The sequence below is a fragment of the Saimiri boliviensis genome, chromosome 18, assembly GCF_048565385.1.
Source record: "Saimiri boliviensis isolate mSaiBol1 chromosome 18, mSaiBol1.pri, whole genome shotgun sequence".
In the NCBI taxonomy this organism is placed as follows: Eukaryota; Metazoa; Chordata; class Mammalia; order Primates; family Cebidae; genus Saimiri; species Saimiri boliviensis.
Genome location: NC_133466.1, coordinates 6,555,503 through 6,570,402, shown reverse-complemented (window position 1 = coordinate 6,570,402; position 14,900 = coordinate 6,555,503). Strand labels below are relative to the sequence as shown.

The following is a 14,900-nucleotide window of genomic DNA, read 5'->3' as shown; positions in this document are numbered from 1 at the left end:
GCCCCTTAGGGTCAAATCTATGGGCCAAGGGATATTCAGAGGGTGAGAAACATCTCTGAGGTTTGGGAAAGTCTCAGTACAAAAGGCCTTGGTGTGGTTCAAGAAAACTGCAAGCCCCTTGAAAAGCGCCCCCTCCAATCCAACCGCCTCCACTCATCCTAAAGTAACATGGTATTGCCCAAGTGGTATTGCCTAAGTTAGAAAGTGCTAAATGCCCTGTGTAAGCCAGAGATTGATAGTGCTTCCCTTACCCTTGCAACCAGTGGGACCTGAGGTGGGAGCTGCACCTGCTCTGGAGTCCTCACGGGTACACGTGCTCCCACAGCACAGGCTTTGTGACAGAGAATCTAGCCAGGGATCAGATGAAGGATGCTCTCAGATCATTTGCATCAACAGCAAGAGAAGATCACCAGTTGTTTGATCAGACTGAGAAGAGGCTGTGAGTTTCAGCAGCCACATTCAGTGCACATCAGACAGGGTCCTGGGAATTTAAGACCAGTCACTTGTCAAGAGAACCAGTCTAGAGAGGGGCCAGAGGGCAGAGCACAGACCAGAGGCCTCTTTTTCCCCCTGCCAAGAATACACACGTTTTCTCTCATGCCAGAATGCCATCTCCACTGAGACAGAAAATAGGGATGAGGAAAAAGTCTGCAAGTAAAGGAGACAACTTAGCATAATAATGTTTTCAGTTAGAAGAGACTGAGATGAGCTTTTATCCATTTTTCCTTGTCCACTGCTGTCCTCAACCCTAATTTGTGTGAATGGGGCTAATAAGGAAGTATGGCTCAGTTACAGAAGATAAAGAACATTACATATTTTTGTACCTGAATTGTACAGTGTAGGTTTTCTACTCATTTGAACCATAAAATTAGATTTTTATCAGAAGTACACAAATGGATAAAACATGAGAATCTTAATCTCTAGAATTTAAGTTTCTAGAGGCAAAAATGTTAATGGTTCATCTCTCTTTTCTTTTATTGTGGTAACACTTAGCCAAAAGAACAAAAAATGCTGACAGTTCACCACCATGAAGAGCTGATCAAGTGTATTCTGGATAATAAGTTTAAGATGAAGGATACTGTGTAAAACATTTTAGAATGATTTTTCATCCACACTGGTTAAGAAACATTTTCATATTTACAGGGACAGATTTTGATTGCCTGAAAAATCCAATTCTTTTGATTTGGTTTGGACTCTCGGGGGTCAGCAACAGAGAGCAGGAAGGAGGCAGAGCCAGGACAGAATAAGAGGCCGCCACAGGGGTGGCGGGGCTCAAAAGGAAGCAGCGTGGAGGACTGTCCTCCTCGAGGCTTGGAGCAGAGCTTCAGGTTGGGCCCCACAACAGAGCTGGGCCAGAAGTCTAACACAGCAGGTCTGGAACACAACCCGGGATACCTGTGCGGTTGAGTTCAATTGGTCAAGGGAAACGAGATCATCCAGGGCTGGGAATGTTCATGGAACGCTCGTGGCATGCTCAGACTACCCCCAAGTGCAAAGGGTATCAAGTCAGAGTTAAATGCGAAGTTGGCTCACGGTGTGGAATCATATTAAAGTCAGCATTGATGGCTTCCAAAAACAAGACAGAAAGCAATGTCTTATGCAGGAGCGCGACTGCAGCCTGGGTTTAAGACGGGATGCAGTACCTCATGTGGGAGCTGTGGAAGGCCGACACCCCTCTTCCTACTTCGGCTCATACTCCAGAAGTGGGTCTAGACCTTGGGATGACTTGAAAATGAGTTTCAAGGCACAGAAACAGAACTTCTGACTTTGGGGACCAGACTCTCCCAAGCTCAAATGATGACTTAATGTGGCTGGCTATATTTTTCTAAAATTGCCACAAGATTTCTGTCCCATATGCTCTTCAAGAACTTTGTGACCCCCCCCCCACCCCAAGAGGTGGCGTTCACTGCTTGAACCACCTAGGACCGCCCTGACAAATGCAGTGAGACACAAGTGACGCTGTGTGATTGTCAAGGCTAGGTCACAAAAGGCAATATTGCATCTGCCTGGGTCTCTCCTCTCTCTCTCTCTGGCTCTCTCCTTTCTCTGTGGCTTTCTCTTCTCTTTTTCATTTTTCCCTTCAAATCCAGCCACCAAGTTATGGGGTTGTGTGTAAGGTCCCAGCCAACAACCTAGCTAAGATCTCAGCTGTCAGCTGTTACCAACTGCAGACATATGAGTGAGACTTCAGATCATTCTAGCCTCCAGCCTTTGAACCACTCTAGCTGATACCAAGATGGGAAGAGATGAGCTGTCCCTATTCAAGCCATGCCCACCCAAATCGTAGATTCGTGAACAAAATTAACGTTGCCGGCCGGGCATGGTGGCTCATGCCTGTAACTCCAGTGCTTTGGAAGGCCAAGGTGAGCAGATCACTTGAGTCCAGGGATTTGAGACCAGACTGGCCAACATGGTGAAACCCCGTTTCTACTAAAAATACAAAAATTAGCTGGGCATTGTGGTGCACACCTTAATCCCAGCTACAGGGGAGGCTGAGGCACGAGAATGACTTGAACCTGGGAAGGCGGAGGTTGCAGTGAGCTGTGATCATGCCACCACACTCCAGTCTGGGATACAGAGGGAGACTCTGTCTCAAAAAAAAAAAAAAAAAAAAAAAAAAAAGACTCAAGGCAAAAAATAGAAACAAAAGAAATATTAATATTACCATTCTTTTTTCTTTTTCTTTTTTTTTTTTTTTTGACGGAGTTTTGCTCTTGTTACCCAGGCTGGAGTGCAATGGTGCGATCTTGGCTCACCGCAACCTCTGTCTCCCGGGTTCAGGCAATTCTCCTGCCTCAGCCTCCTGAGTAGCTGGGATTACAGGCACGCGCCACCATGCCCAGCTAATTTTTTGTATTTTTAGTAGAGACAGGGTTTCACCATGTTGACCAGGATGGTCTCGATCTCTTGACCTTGTGATCCACCCGCCTTGGCCTCCCAAAGTGCTGGGATTACAGGCGTGAGCCACCGCACCCGGCCAATATTACCATTCTTAAGTCAGTTGAATGGTGGAGTGATTGGTGCTGCAGCACAGTAACTGAGCGGTCAGGATTCGAAAACATCCTGGAAGCTTCTATTCCTTCTCCCTTTGGATGACTGCTAGGAGTGACCCTTGGAGGTGAGGCATAAGGGGCCATCTCCTTTTTCCAGGTGCAACAGGCCTGGTGGGAGGTGGTAGTGGGAGGGTATCCTGAGTGCAGGGAGGAACTACAGGAGATAGGCCATGGGTGAATGAGTTACAGGAAACCAAACTAAGGGCCCGGGGCTCCGCTTCTGCTTTCTTTCATGCTGCTTGATTTCTTTACAGCTCTGGCTGCCTGAGCCGCTGTAGGAAGGAAGAGCTCGCGGAGCTGTTCCACGTGCCTGCCGTTTTGTGTGGAAATGCGTGTCTCTGGGAGGTTTCCTCGCTGAATGGGAAGGCAGCTGGCTCTGCGTCAGTGGCACTTGCTGACTGGGAGGCTTCACTCTGAGGTGGTCTTGACCGAATACTTCGCAAATTCCAGAATTTATTCTTTAAAAGGTTTTGCCCTGGGATACCAGCCCCAGTAGCCCCATTTCTTCTCAAGCAACATATTCACTTTCCAGAGGAGGAAACCAGATTTTCTCCCCTGGTGGCAAACTCGGGGCTCCCTGACGCTGCGCGCGCTGCCGAGGAGGCGGGTGGGGCAGCTGAGACTGCTGTCCTCTCACCGCCGGCCCCCGCGCCTGCCTGCGACCGGACAAACGCCTCTCCGCGCGTCTCCTGCTGCGGCTCCGGCTCCACGTCGTTCCGTTAAATGCTTCCACCCATTTTCCGTAGTCAGTGAATTTACCCACATCACCACTGTTTGCTGAACACTAGGTTTCTCTGCTATTGTGCGCCCGTTTTCTTTTGTACTCCTCCACTGCTATTTCCATGAGGGTTTTTGGAAGGAAGCACGTTGAACAGAGTCTATAATCACCAACAATTGAAGGCCAGAGTGAACAGTGTCCTTCTCGCCCTGGAAGAACTCACTTACTTGTTTCTGAGTGTGGCTTAGGTACCCATCCTTGGTGACTGCAGTAAATCTCCTGATGCTTGAGTGCCATGCCAGAAATTCTCATTTCATTATGACGTGTGTGGCCTGGGCAACGGAGTTTTAAAAGCACTCTCCCCAGGTGATTAATGTACTGCCATGTTTGAGGCCCACCCCAGGCTCCTTTAAAAGTTTTTTTTTTTTTTTTCAAAGAGACAGGGTCTTGCTGGTCACCCAGGGTGGAGTTCTGCAGTGGCTCTATTCTGCTTATTGTAAACTTGAACTCCTGGGCTCAAGCAATCCTCGTGCCTCAGCCTCCCAAAGTGTCGGCGTTACAAACGTGAGCTGCTCTACCTGACCTCCTTTTGTTCACCTCTGTTGATTCTGAGGTTTCTCTCCACAAATAAAATTCTAGGGTTTCTCTCCAGAATTTTATTTGTGGATAATTTAGTTTGTGATTGTCTATGTTTGATTGCAATCTAAGAAAAAGAAAAACTGCTTTTTATCTTCTAGAAATTCTTTGTTAGATCTGGTACAGTTTTGGTATCCGGAGATTATCAATTATTTTATTTATTTTTAGAGACAAGAGTCTCAATCTGTTGCCCAGGGTGGAGTGCAGCGGCACTGTCATAGCTCACTAAGGACTCCAACTCCTGGGCTCAAGAGATCCTCCTGCCTCAGCCTCCTTAGTAGCTGGAATTACAGGCATGTGCCATCATGCCCAGATAATTTTTAAATTTCTTGCAGGGACAGGCTTTGTTCTGTTGCCGTGGCTGGTCTTGACTTCTTGGGCTCAAAAGATCCTTCTGCCTCACCTTCCCCAAAAATTGGGATTACAGGTGTAAGCCACCATGCTCAGTTTGGAGGGTTATTTTAAAAATACATTTTTCTAGCTGGGGCATGATGGCTCACGCCTGTAATCCCAGCACTTTGGGAGGCTGAGGCGGGTGGATCACCTGAGGTCGGGAGTTCAAGACCAGCCTGACCATGATAGAGAAATCCCTTCGCTACTAAAAATTTAAAAAATTAGCTGGGCATGGTGGCACATGCCTGTAATTCTAGCTACTTGGTAGGCTGAGGCAGGAGAATCACTTGAACCTGGGAGGCAGAAGTTGCGGTGAACTGAGATCGTGACATTGCACTCCAGCCAAGGCAACAAGAGCAAAACTCCATCTCAAAAAAAAAAAATTTCTGTCATTTCCATGGAGCTTTGGCAGACAGGGAGAAAAAGCCTGTGTTCAGGCCACCTTTTTGATTTAGCCTTTTCTTTTTTTTTTTTTTTTTTTTTTTGAGACGGAGTTTCGCTCCTGTTACCCAGGCTGGAGTGCAATGGCGCGATCTCAGCTCACCGCAACCTCCGCCCCCTGGGTTCAGGCAATTCTCCTGCCTCAGCCTCCTGAGTAGCTGGGATTACAGGCACGTGCCACCATGCCCAGCTAATTTTTTGTATTTTTAGTAGAGACGGGGTTTCACTATGTTAACCAGGATGGTCTCGATCTCTTGACCTCGTGATCCACCCGCCTCGGCCTCCCAAAGTGCTGGGATTACAGGCTTGAGCCACCGCGCCCGGCCAATTTAGCCTTTTCTAATGCATAAAATATATAATTGCATAAAATTTTTAAAATTGCATTTTTAACAATGCATAAAATATGTAATTTCAAAAACATTTTTCCCTTTGAAACTTTATTACACAAATTAAAATATAAAAATAAAAGTAGAAGAGTACAGTAAATCTCCATGAGCCAGCTTCACTAATGAGCAACTCAGGACCTGTTTCCCATTCTCTCTCTGACCCCATTCCCCAGCCCTGGCTTATCTGAAGCAAATCTAGATCTCTAATAACTTATTTTACTATCTACAGCAAATAAGGGCATCCCATTTAAAACCTAACTGCAGTATCTTGATTCCACATTCCGGCCATCACAACCTGGCCAGAAAAATGTATTTTTAAAATAACACTTCAATCAATAATAATTCCTTCACATAATCAAATATCCAGTTTAACGTTTTCTCTATTGTCCTATAATTTTTAAAAGGTTTGAATTAGAAGGCCAGGCATGGTGGCTCACGCCTGTAATCCCGGCACTTTGGGAGGCCGAGGCGGGCGGATGACTTGAGGTCAGAGGTTCGAGACCAGCCTGGCCAACATGGCGAAAGCACATCTCTACTAAAAAATAACGAAAATTAGCCGAGCATGGTGTTGCATGCCTATAGTCTTAGCTACTTAGGACGCTGAGATACTAGAATCACTTGAACCTGGGAGGCAGAGGTTGCAGTGAGCCGAGATTGTGCCACTGCACTCCAGCCTGGGTGACAGAGAAAGACTCTGTTTCAAAAATAAATAAATAAGTAAATAAATAAACAGAGCTGTGGATGGGGGCCCAGACCCCCTGCAAAGGGGAGAGGAGCCTTTTTACATATATATGCAAAATTTAAAAAATCATTTAAAGATATAATAGGCATAAATAGCTCATATATTTCAGGAAAGAGAATTTCATTCTTGCATTTTTGTTTTAGAAGAAATACCTTAAGTTTTTGTTGAAGATGTTTTACTTCCACCTGCAGAGTCTTGGTAGCTGTTTGAGCCGCTAAAGTCTTCTGATTCTCAATAGCCAGCTGCCGACTAAAGGCTCTGCTATTCAACCTCAGTTGTTTTTCCAAGCTCTGAAAACAGTATATATTTTAACTATTCTGCAACCAAGTTAGTATTGTCAAAAACTTCAACTATAATGAAACTAACTACATGTATGAAAAGTGCACATTTTCAATACAATTTTAGTGAAAGGCTTATATAAGGAACACATATTAGAATGAAGTATAACTGAAAGAAAGCCCCCAAATCCCAGACCCCAGCTCTAGAGAACAAATCTCATATGTTTTGAGCCTGTTTTTTACATGCTCTAAAATTTGATTTAAAAAGTCTTTAGTTTTTGAGTTGGAGTCTCACTCTGTTGCCCAGGCTGGAATGTAGTGGTACGATCTTGGCTCACTGCAACCTTCGCCTTCTGGGTTCAAGTGATTCTCCTGCCTCGGCCTACAGAGTAGCTGGGATTACTGGTGCATGCCACCATGCCCGCCTAATTTTTGTATTTTTAGTAGAGACAAGGTTTTGCCGTGTTGGCCAGCCTGGTCTTGAACCCCTGGCCTCAAGTGATCTGCCTGCCTTGGCCTCCCAAAGTCCTGGGATTACAGGCATGAGCCACTATGCCTGGCTTCACTGAAAGATTTTGACCAGATCCTAAAATCAGTAGACATCGTTAATGGTCATTCCCAGATGACAGAGACTGAAAATGGACTCAAACCACCACATCCATCCATATTGATGGACTATAAGACAATGAAATGACTAATTTAACTCAATAATCATCTACACACATATTCCTCTGCTCTCTAGAATGAGGACTATTTTATCGGAGAACTGTTTGATCTGGACTTGACAAATGGCTTACCAAAAGGACTATTTTTCTTTCTTTTAACATAACAGTAGGACCTCCTCCATTATAACATCAGTACTTTTCCCAAACAGGAAAGGTAAAAGATATGGAAAGCTAAAAGGATAAAAGAATCACTAAAAATACTACTCCCTAAAACATTAAGGTTAAAAAAATAACATGTTGCCTGTAATCCCAGCACTTTGGGAGGCCGAGGCGGGTGGATCACGAGGTCAAGAGATCGAGACCATCCTGGTCAACAAGGTGAAATCCCGTCTCTACTAAAAATACAAAAAATTAGCTGGGCATGGTGGCGTGTGCCTGTAATCCCAGCTACTCAGGAGGCTGAGGCAGGAGAATTGCCTCAACCCAGGAGGCGGAGGTTGCGGTGAGCCGAGATCGCGCCATTGCACTCCAGCCTGGGTAACAAGAGTGAAACTCCGTCTCAAAAAAAAAAAAAAAAAAAAAAAAAAACATGGTTCACATGTTTTCCTCCACTAAATGCCTACAACCAAACAGAGATTTTTCATACTTGGTAAGTGCTTCTTATTTAAAAAAAAAATAGTTATGCAATTTATTTTGGTTTTATGTATAGACATGAAAACATGAACTACTTAGATACCTATATAAAAATATATTTCCTTTCACATGACAGGCATATGCTAAGATAAATACAGTATTACCTAAAAGGCCAAATAATATCACTTTGGTATACAAGAGTGAAAAATGAGGTTGCTCATTATTTTCTGTAGATCACATATCAATTTCATGTGAGAAAGATTTCTTGGAAAATACAGAATTTTAACAACAGAAGAAATAACTGAGATAAAAATGTGGAGGAAATGAACCTGATATTTCCTTACTTTAAGATCACAGAAAATACTAGTATTTCAGCATCAAATATTAAAGATTTAAATCCTAAATTAATTCCATTTATGTTTATGTCTATAGACTCAAACTATCTAACAGGCAGAAGAATTCTTAGTATGATATCAATGCCTTCCCCCAAGTCATTCCTTATAATGTATTCCCCAGGATTTTGACAACCATGTGCTGTTGAGGAAAACCCATCCAGTCATTTCTTTAATTATTTTAATTCCTTTTCCTTCCCTAATACCAGGAACATTATCTGGGAAAAACTGCTATTTTAAAAATAACTACAAATGTCTGTGTGGTAATGCCTGGCCAAACTGGTGAGGGAGAATCCAAAAGTCACTGAACGGATGCACTGAGTAGCTTTTTAGGGAAATAGGCTTTTAATAAACAGTTTAAGGGCTGATTTCAAAGAGAGGTTTCACGTCACAATGCAATCTTTTCAGCACAGGAAAAAAGTCCCTTAACGGTGTAGCTGTACTGTCTCTAGAGACGGTCACTTCCAGATAAACTAGCCTAGCCACAGAATGAACTATTGTGCACTACAACAGGATGAACATTTCTAGTTTGAGCTACTTCTGTTCTTCCTTCAAACCACTCCCTTTCCCTGCCCTCTATTAGACAATATAATTATTTAGTCCAGGCCAAGCAAAGCAGTTAGTAATGGTTTGTTACATTAATGTACGATTAATGCACACCCTTTGTCTATAAATTCCGGAATCTTATAAAATGTCTGGGTCCCTGAAATACAGACCTGTATTTTTTTGTCATTTGCCTCCATTTTTGTTGTAATAATAGATAATTTCTGAGTAAGCTCTTCCCTTTCTGCAAGGTTTTTGTCTTCAGAAAGTTTCTGCAGTGCCTGCAAGGCATCTTTAGTCTTCAGTAACTGGCTGTCAGTTTCTCTAAGTTTCCTAGATATGGTTCTTTCCTTTTCCTGGGATTTCCTAAGGAGTTGCCTTAAATTTTTTACTTCATTCTGATGTTTAGCCATAATTTGCGGTAGATTATTTTGTGAATTCTCATATTTTCCTATAGCTTTCAAATGCCTAAGCTGAAGTTGTTTCAAAAATTGGTTTTCTATAAGGATGGCTTCCAATTTATGATTCATATCAGCTAATTCATTTTTTAGTCCTTTAATTTTATGAAGCCTTGCTGAGAGTATTCGATGAGCCATAGCATCTCTTCTTTGGGCAATCATATTGATTTGAGATTTAAAAAGTGATGTATTCCAGGTGTGCTTTTTTTCAACTGAGATTTCCTTCTGGCCTGTGTAAGCAGATAATCCAGTTTACTACTAGTAATATATACAGATATGCAAATATGCACAAATGCATAATCTCCCTCCTCCCCCAATGCACACACACCACACACACACACACACACACACACACACACACACACAAGTGTAAGTGTAACCAGAAGGGGAAAAAAACTAACATTTAATGAACGCCCATGCTTTAGGCTAGGTACTTTATATATAAATATCTCATTTAATACAATTATTTAAGGTCATTTGTAATATATTTTATAGCTGGAGATTTTATTCAGCTATAAAATATATTATAACTGACCTTAAAGAATTGTATTAAATGAGATATATGTATAACCATAAAGTGACACAGAACGGATTGAAAACCAGGTCTTCTTTGACTCTTAAATCTGTACTTAGATTTCTATTATAACAGCTAGACTAAAAACTGTGATAATAGGCCAGGTGCAAGGGCTCATGTTTGTAATCTCTGCACTTTGGGAGGCTGTGGTGGGAGGACTGCTTGAGGCCAGGAGTTTGAGAACAGCCTGATCAACAGAGTAAGATCTTGTCTCTAAAAAAAAAATATTTTTAAATTTTCGTTAATTAATTATTTATTTTTTTTAGATGGAGTCTCGCTCTGTTGCCCAGGAAAGAGTGCAATGGTGCAATCTCAGCTCACTGCAACCTCTGCCTCCCAGGTTCAAGTGATTCTCTTGCCTCAGCGTCCCAAGTAGCTGGGATTACAGGCGCCTGCCACCACAACCAGTTAATTTTTGTATTTTCAGTAGAGACAAAGTTTCACAGTGTTGGCCAGGCTGGTCTCCAACTCCTGACCTCAAGTGATTCACCCTCCTTGGACTCCCAAAGTGCTGGGATTACAGGCATGAGCCGCTGTGCCCAGCCTCTCAAAAAAATTTAAGTAGCCTAGCGTGGTGGCACATGCCTATAACCCTAGCTAGCTCCTCAGGAAGCTTGGTGGGAGGATCACTTGAACCCAGTTTGAGGCTGTAGTGAGCTGGTACAATCCAGCCTGGGTGACAAAGTGAGACCCTGTCTCAAAGACAGGCAATCCTCATGATAATAGCTGAAATTTACTAAGTGCTTATCCTATGTCAGGCATTGAACTAAATGCTTTCTGTATATTATCTGATATAAGCCCTTCAACAATATGTTATGGGTAATTACAGTGTAACATGAGAGCCCAGTGTAAAGATCTCATATACTCAAAATGGTCTTCAAAAAGTTATCAAATTGTATTTATCTACAGATACCGATTTTCCACGTCTCAATAAATCCAACATAGTTTTTCCTGTTACTTTGGCTGGGCACCAGATGAAGTAACTAGCATGTGTTCAGGGGTCTATTTTAAACAAAAAGTCTTTAAAAACATCACATTTAGCACCAACCTTACATAATTGAATTTGAGTATGTTAAATACATGTGTAAATGACTGTACTAATTTTTTTTTTTTTTTTTTTTTTTTTTTTTTTTTTTAGAGGTGGGGTTTCACCATGTTGGCCAGGCTGGTCTTTAACTCCTGACCTCAGGATATCCACCCGCCTTGGCCTCCCAAAGTGTTGGGATTACAGGCGTCAGCCACCGCGCCCGGCCTATCATCCCATTTTAAAGATAAACACGCTGAAGCTTGGGGATGTCCCTTGTCAGTGGGTACACAGCTAGGAAGTGGAGAGACAGAGCCCACTGTCTGTGTGCCTATACTAGTGCCCCACAGGTGTGTGCATTCGTATGATATAGCGGTATATGTATGTGTGCACCTGTGTATGTGAATATATATGTGGTGTGCAAGTATACATATTCATATATCTGGATTCTGAGAAGGAGAAATGGAAACTGGATTCTAAATTCTAAAAATGTCTGATCCTCATTCTGGAGAGAGAAGGACATTTAGTGGCCAATGTCACCAGAGTCCTAACCTTAAAATACTGGTCCAAGTGTGGACACATCTGAGATGTGGCTTAATATGTTTGCTCCAGGTGGTGAAAAAGGCAATTCTATCCGTGATAGAAACAATGAACCAAGAGAGCCAAAGTGTGCCTTCTGGAGATGAAGGATTTGACTCACGGCTGTGAAAGAATACATAGATTATATAACACAGTATCAGTATCACATCAATAACTGGTGGCCTGTCTTTCCAATTACGTCTTCAAGTGTACGTTTTTTCCCACAGTTTAGTCGGGGCTATGGTTGAATATTGAGTATTTTAGAATAGGCTTCCAAGCACACTAAGAAGTGGGAAGTGGAGCAGGCCAGCCTCTAGGACACCTTCTAGAAGGCCTGCGAAGATGTGTCTGTGGTTTTTTTGAGGCTGTACACTTGAATACTCTGCGAACTGGCTGGGGAAACTTGAGACTCAGGCAATATGGATCAGGCTGGTTTAAAACAGGGGTGGGCGAGGAATGACATGTTCTACACCATGGCCAGCATGACTGAAACTGACCCCCAACTTGTAATGTCTTCCAGCTTTTAGGTGCTCTGACCCTGTAGGAGAGAGGGCTTTCACTGAGACAAGAAGGACTGGTGATGGGTTCCATGGGCACTGGAGACTTACATGCCCCTCTCATGCTAGGCTCAAGTGATGGGAAGGCAGAGGCATGAGAGGGTGCTGAGGGACTAAGCGCCATGGCCACAGGAGCTCTGGTCAAGGCTCTGGGAGTCAAGAAGTGCACAGAGGGCATGGATGCTTTGAAAAGGGGAGGGGTTGGCCTTTTAAAGATCACATGGGCTTGGACGAGGAGCATGTAAATGTTAAAAATGAAGGACAGAGGCTCCTCCCAATATTGTTCTTTGTGTAAGGCCGTTTCCATATCCCTGCCCCCTCATATTCCCTTCAATCCCCAAATAAGATTGAACTTCCTGTCTACCCTAGTGAGTGGGTAGGGAGGATGAGCCAGGTTACATACCCCTCAGTTGCATTTGAGGGGTAACAAATTCATACTATATCCATCATGAATACTTGTATAACTATAAAGGCTATGGAAAACTGGAAGAGGGTGTAATCCTTAATGATTTTATATCTCATTATCCTAACCCCCACATAATAAGAATTGTATAATTTATAATTTCAATCCCGTTTCACAAATAATAGGGGCAGATTTAGCTGAATGACTATTCTTAAGATAACTAAGTTTTAAACTGCTGAATTAAAACATTCACTTAACTTAATTCACCACAAAGATAAAGTTAAGTCCATAGTTGCCAAAACAGCATCTGCACCTTACGTATGATGACGTATGTTCTTCTGCACAGTTCTAAGACTGTCCCCAAGCTCACTTCACCCACAAACAGACCTGTCTTCCTTCCTGGCCTGTCTCCGCAGGCCCGCCTCCCCTCAAAGCCTTCCTTTAGCAGCTCTCTTGCTCTCCTCCGTCCACGCTGTTTCCTCCTCCTCTCCCTCCTGGCCTCATCCTAGTTCCCTCTCCTGTCATTGTCCCCTTTGGTCTCATCGTCCCATTCTATCCCCGTCTTCCTCCACACCTTCACTCCACCTCTGCTTCTGACATATGGGGTGAGGGGTCTACACTATATTTCACCCTAAAAGAGATGAAGCCATTTTCTCCAAGAAGCAGGGTGAGTAAGAGGTTCCAAGGAGGAGGCTTTCCTTTTCCTGTTCTCGGCCATTTCCATTGTTAGCCTGCTAGAGAAGGTGTCTCTTCACCACCACCTTAGGTTGTCCACCTATAGCTGGACCAAGGACAACAGGACAAGGTGTTCCAAGCATTTGAATATGGTAAAGTAACTTCTTTTTTTTCTGAATACTAGTGTCTTGAATGACCATGACACGTTTTTGGCATTGTATGGACAAAGAAAATACATAAAGGAAGCAATTTCCTAACAGGATATGTAATTGAAAGAATTCTGAAAGGACATTTTCTACAAAAGAAGGATAATTTTTGAAAAGCAAATTGTAGAACCATATTGCTTGCTATTTACAATGATTTAAGTAAATCTTCAGTGTTTGACCAAAGCAAAAATTCTACTAATTTGAAGTCCTCATTTCACATTACTAATTTTCTCTATGAAATGTCTTTCTGCCATAAAATTTGCTTTCATCAATTTTCTAAGATGAGAATTGAAAATATGATGCTACTGTTCTTTGGTGAATTCTGAATTTTTATTGGTGGTTCCTCATCCAGCATTAACTGCACAAGGTAAGACAGCTACTTTTCATTGAACATTTGCTTGAGAAGGGGCTGCACTGGCTAAAACATGAAGCCTCCTTGCTTTGGGTTAGAATTATACCACGGTGCAAGAAATTACTTGCTGCTTAAATTACTTTGGCAAACGCTGGCAAAACATGAACTGGTAACAAAAGAATAAAAGAAAAAGACAAGGAAATATTTTATTGTTCTGTGACAAAGCTTGAAGTTGCAATTAGTATTTTACATTTATCACATGCTGGGCAAGGGTTTCCTGGGACATAAAAATCTGAGTTTACATGCAAGATTTATTCAAAATAATTTCAGAATATTAATATACAAAAGGACTCCCAAGGAAGAGCAAACCTTTTACTCTTCTGGATAATGGAATTTAGGATTCTGGTCTCCTGTGAAGTAACTGAATTAATTTAGGTTGCTCTCAAGTTATAAACAGGTGTCTTGCATAAAGAACTCAATAAGCATTTGTTGAAAAAGTAAATGAGGAATCAGCTTTGAAAAGCTAAATTATAAGGTACTTAGAACTTAAAATGCATTTCTCTCTCGTAGAAAGTTTTATAAATACAAACTGCCTTCTTGCATGATCTCATAAAAGCTTAGGATCAATATAATATGTAGTATATAGATTCAAGATCTCTTATCGTAAACCCCTAGAACCAGACTGTCTCAAAATTTGAGGGTTTTTAATGGTAAGTACATATATGGTATTTTCCATAGTTCTCCCAGTGGGGTCTGGAACAACACCCTTTAATGAAACTATATATTTTTTATTTTTTAAAATTAAAAAAAAATTTTTTTTTAAAGATGGGGTTTCACCATGTTCGTCAGGCTGGTCTTGAACTCTCGACCTCAGGTGATCCACCTGCCTTGGCCTCCAAAGTGCTTGGATCACAGGCGTGAGCCACCATGCCTGGCCAAATGAAACTATATTTTTGTAGTGAAATATAATGCCTATTCACACTAAGTGAAATAAGTAAAGATCTATTTCATATTCGTTCAAATAAGGTTTTTATTGCCAAATCAATTTTGATGCCAAGGATATGAAAGATGTTGGATTTTCGGACATCTGTAAATTTCAAACGTGGATAAGGAATTGTGTATTTGTAGGATTTAACCATGATGTTCATTTCTGATGAGTCCAGCCGTGAGAGAAAGAGTGGACTTTTCATCT

General features: G+C 42.2%; 1 protein-coding gene across 1 annotated transcript in view; it reads right to left on the bottom strand.

The window, feature by feature from the left end:
- Positions 1-14,900, bottom strand: part of LCA5L (lebercilin LCA5 like) — a 41,369-nt gene that overhangs the window by 8,602 nt on the left and 17,867 nt on the right. Inside the window, exons 2-3 of the mRNA XM_074389270.1 lie at positions 9,054-9,568; positions 6,522-6,659 (exon numbers count right to left, since the gene is read on the bottom strand). Of these exons, the coding sequence (XP_074245371.1) occupies positions 6,522-6,659; positions 9,054-9,568 (653 nt within the window). The remainder of the gene's footprint in view (positions 1-6,521; positions 6,660-9,053; positions 9,569-14,900) is intronic.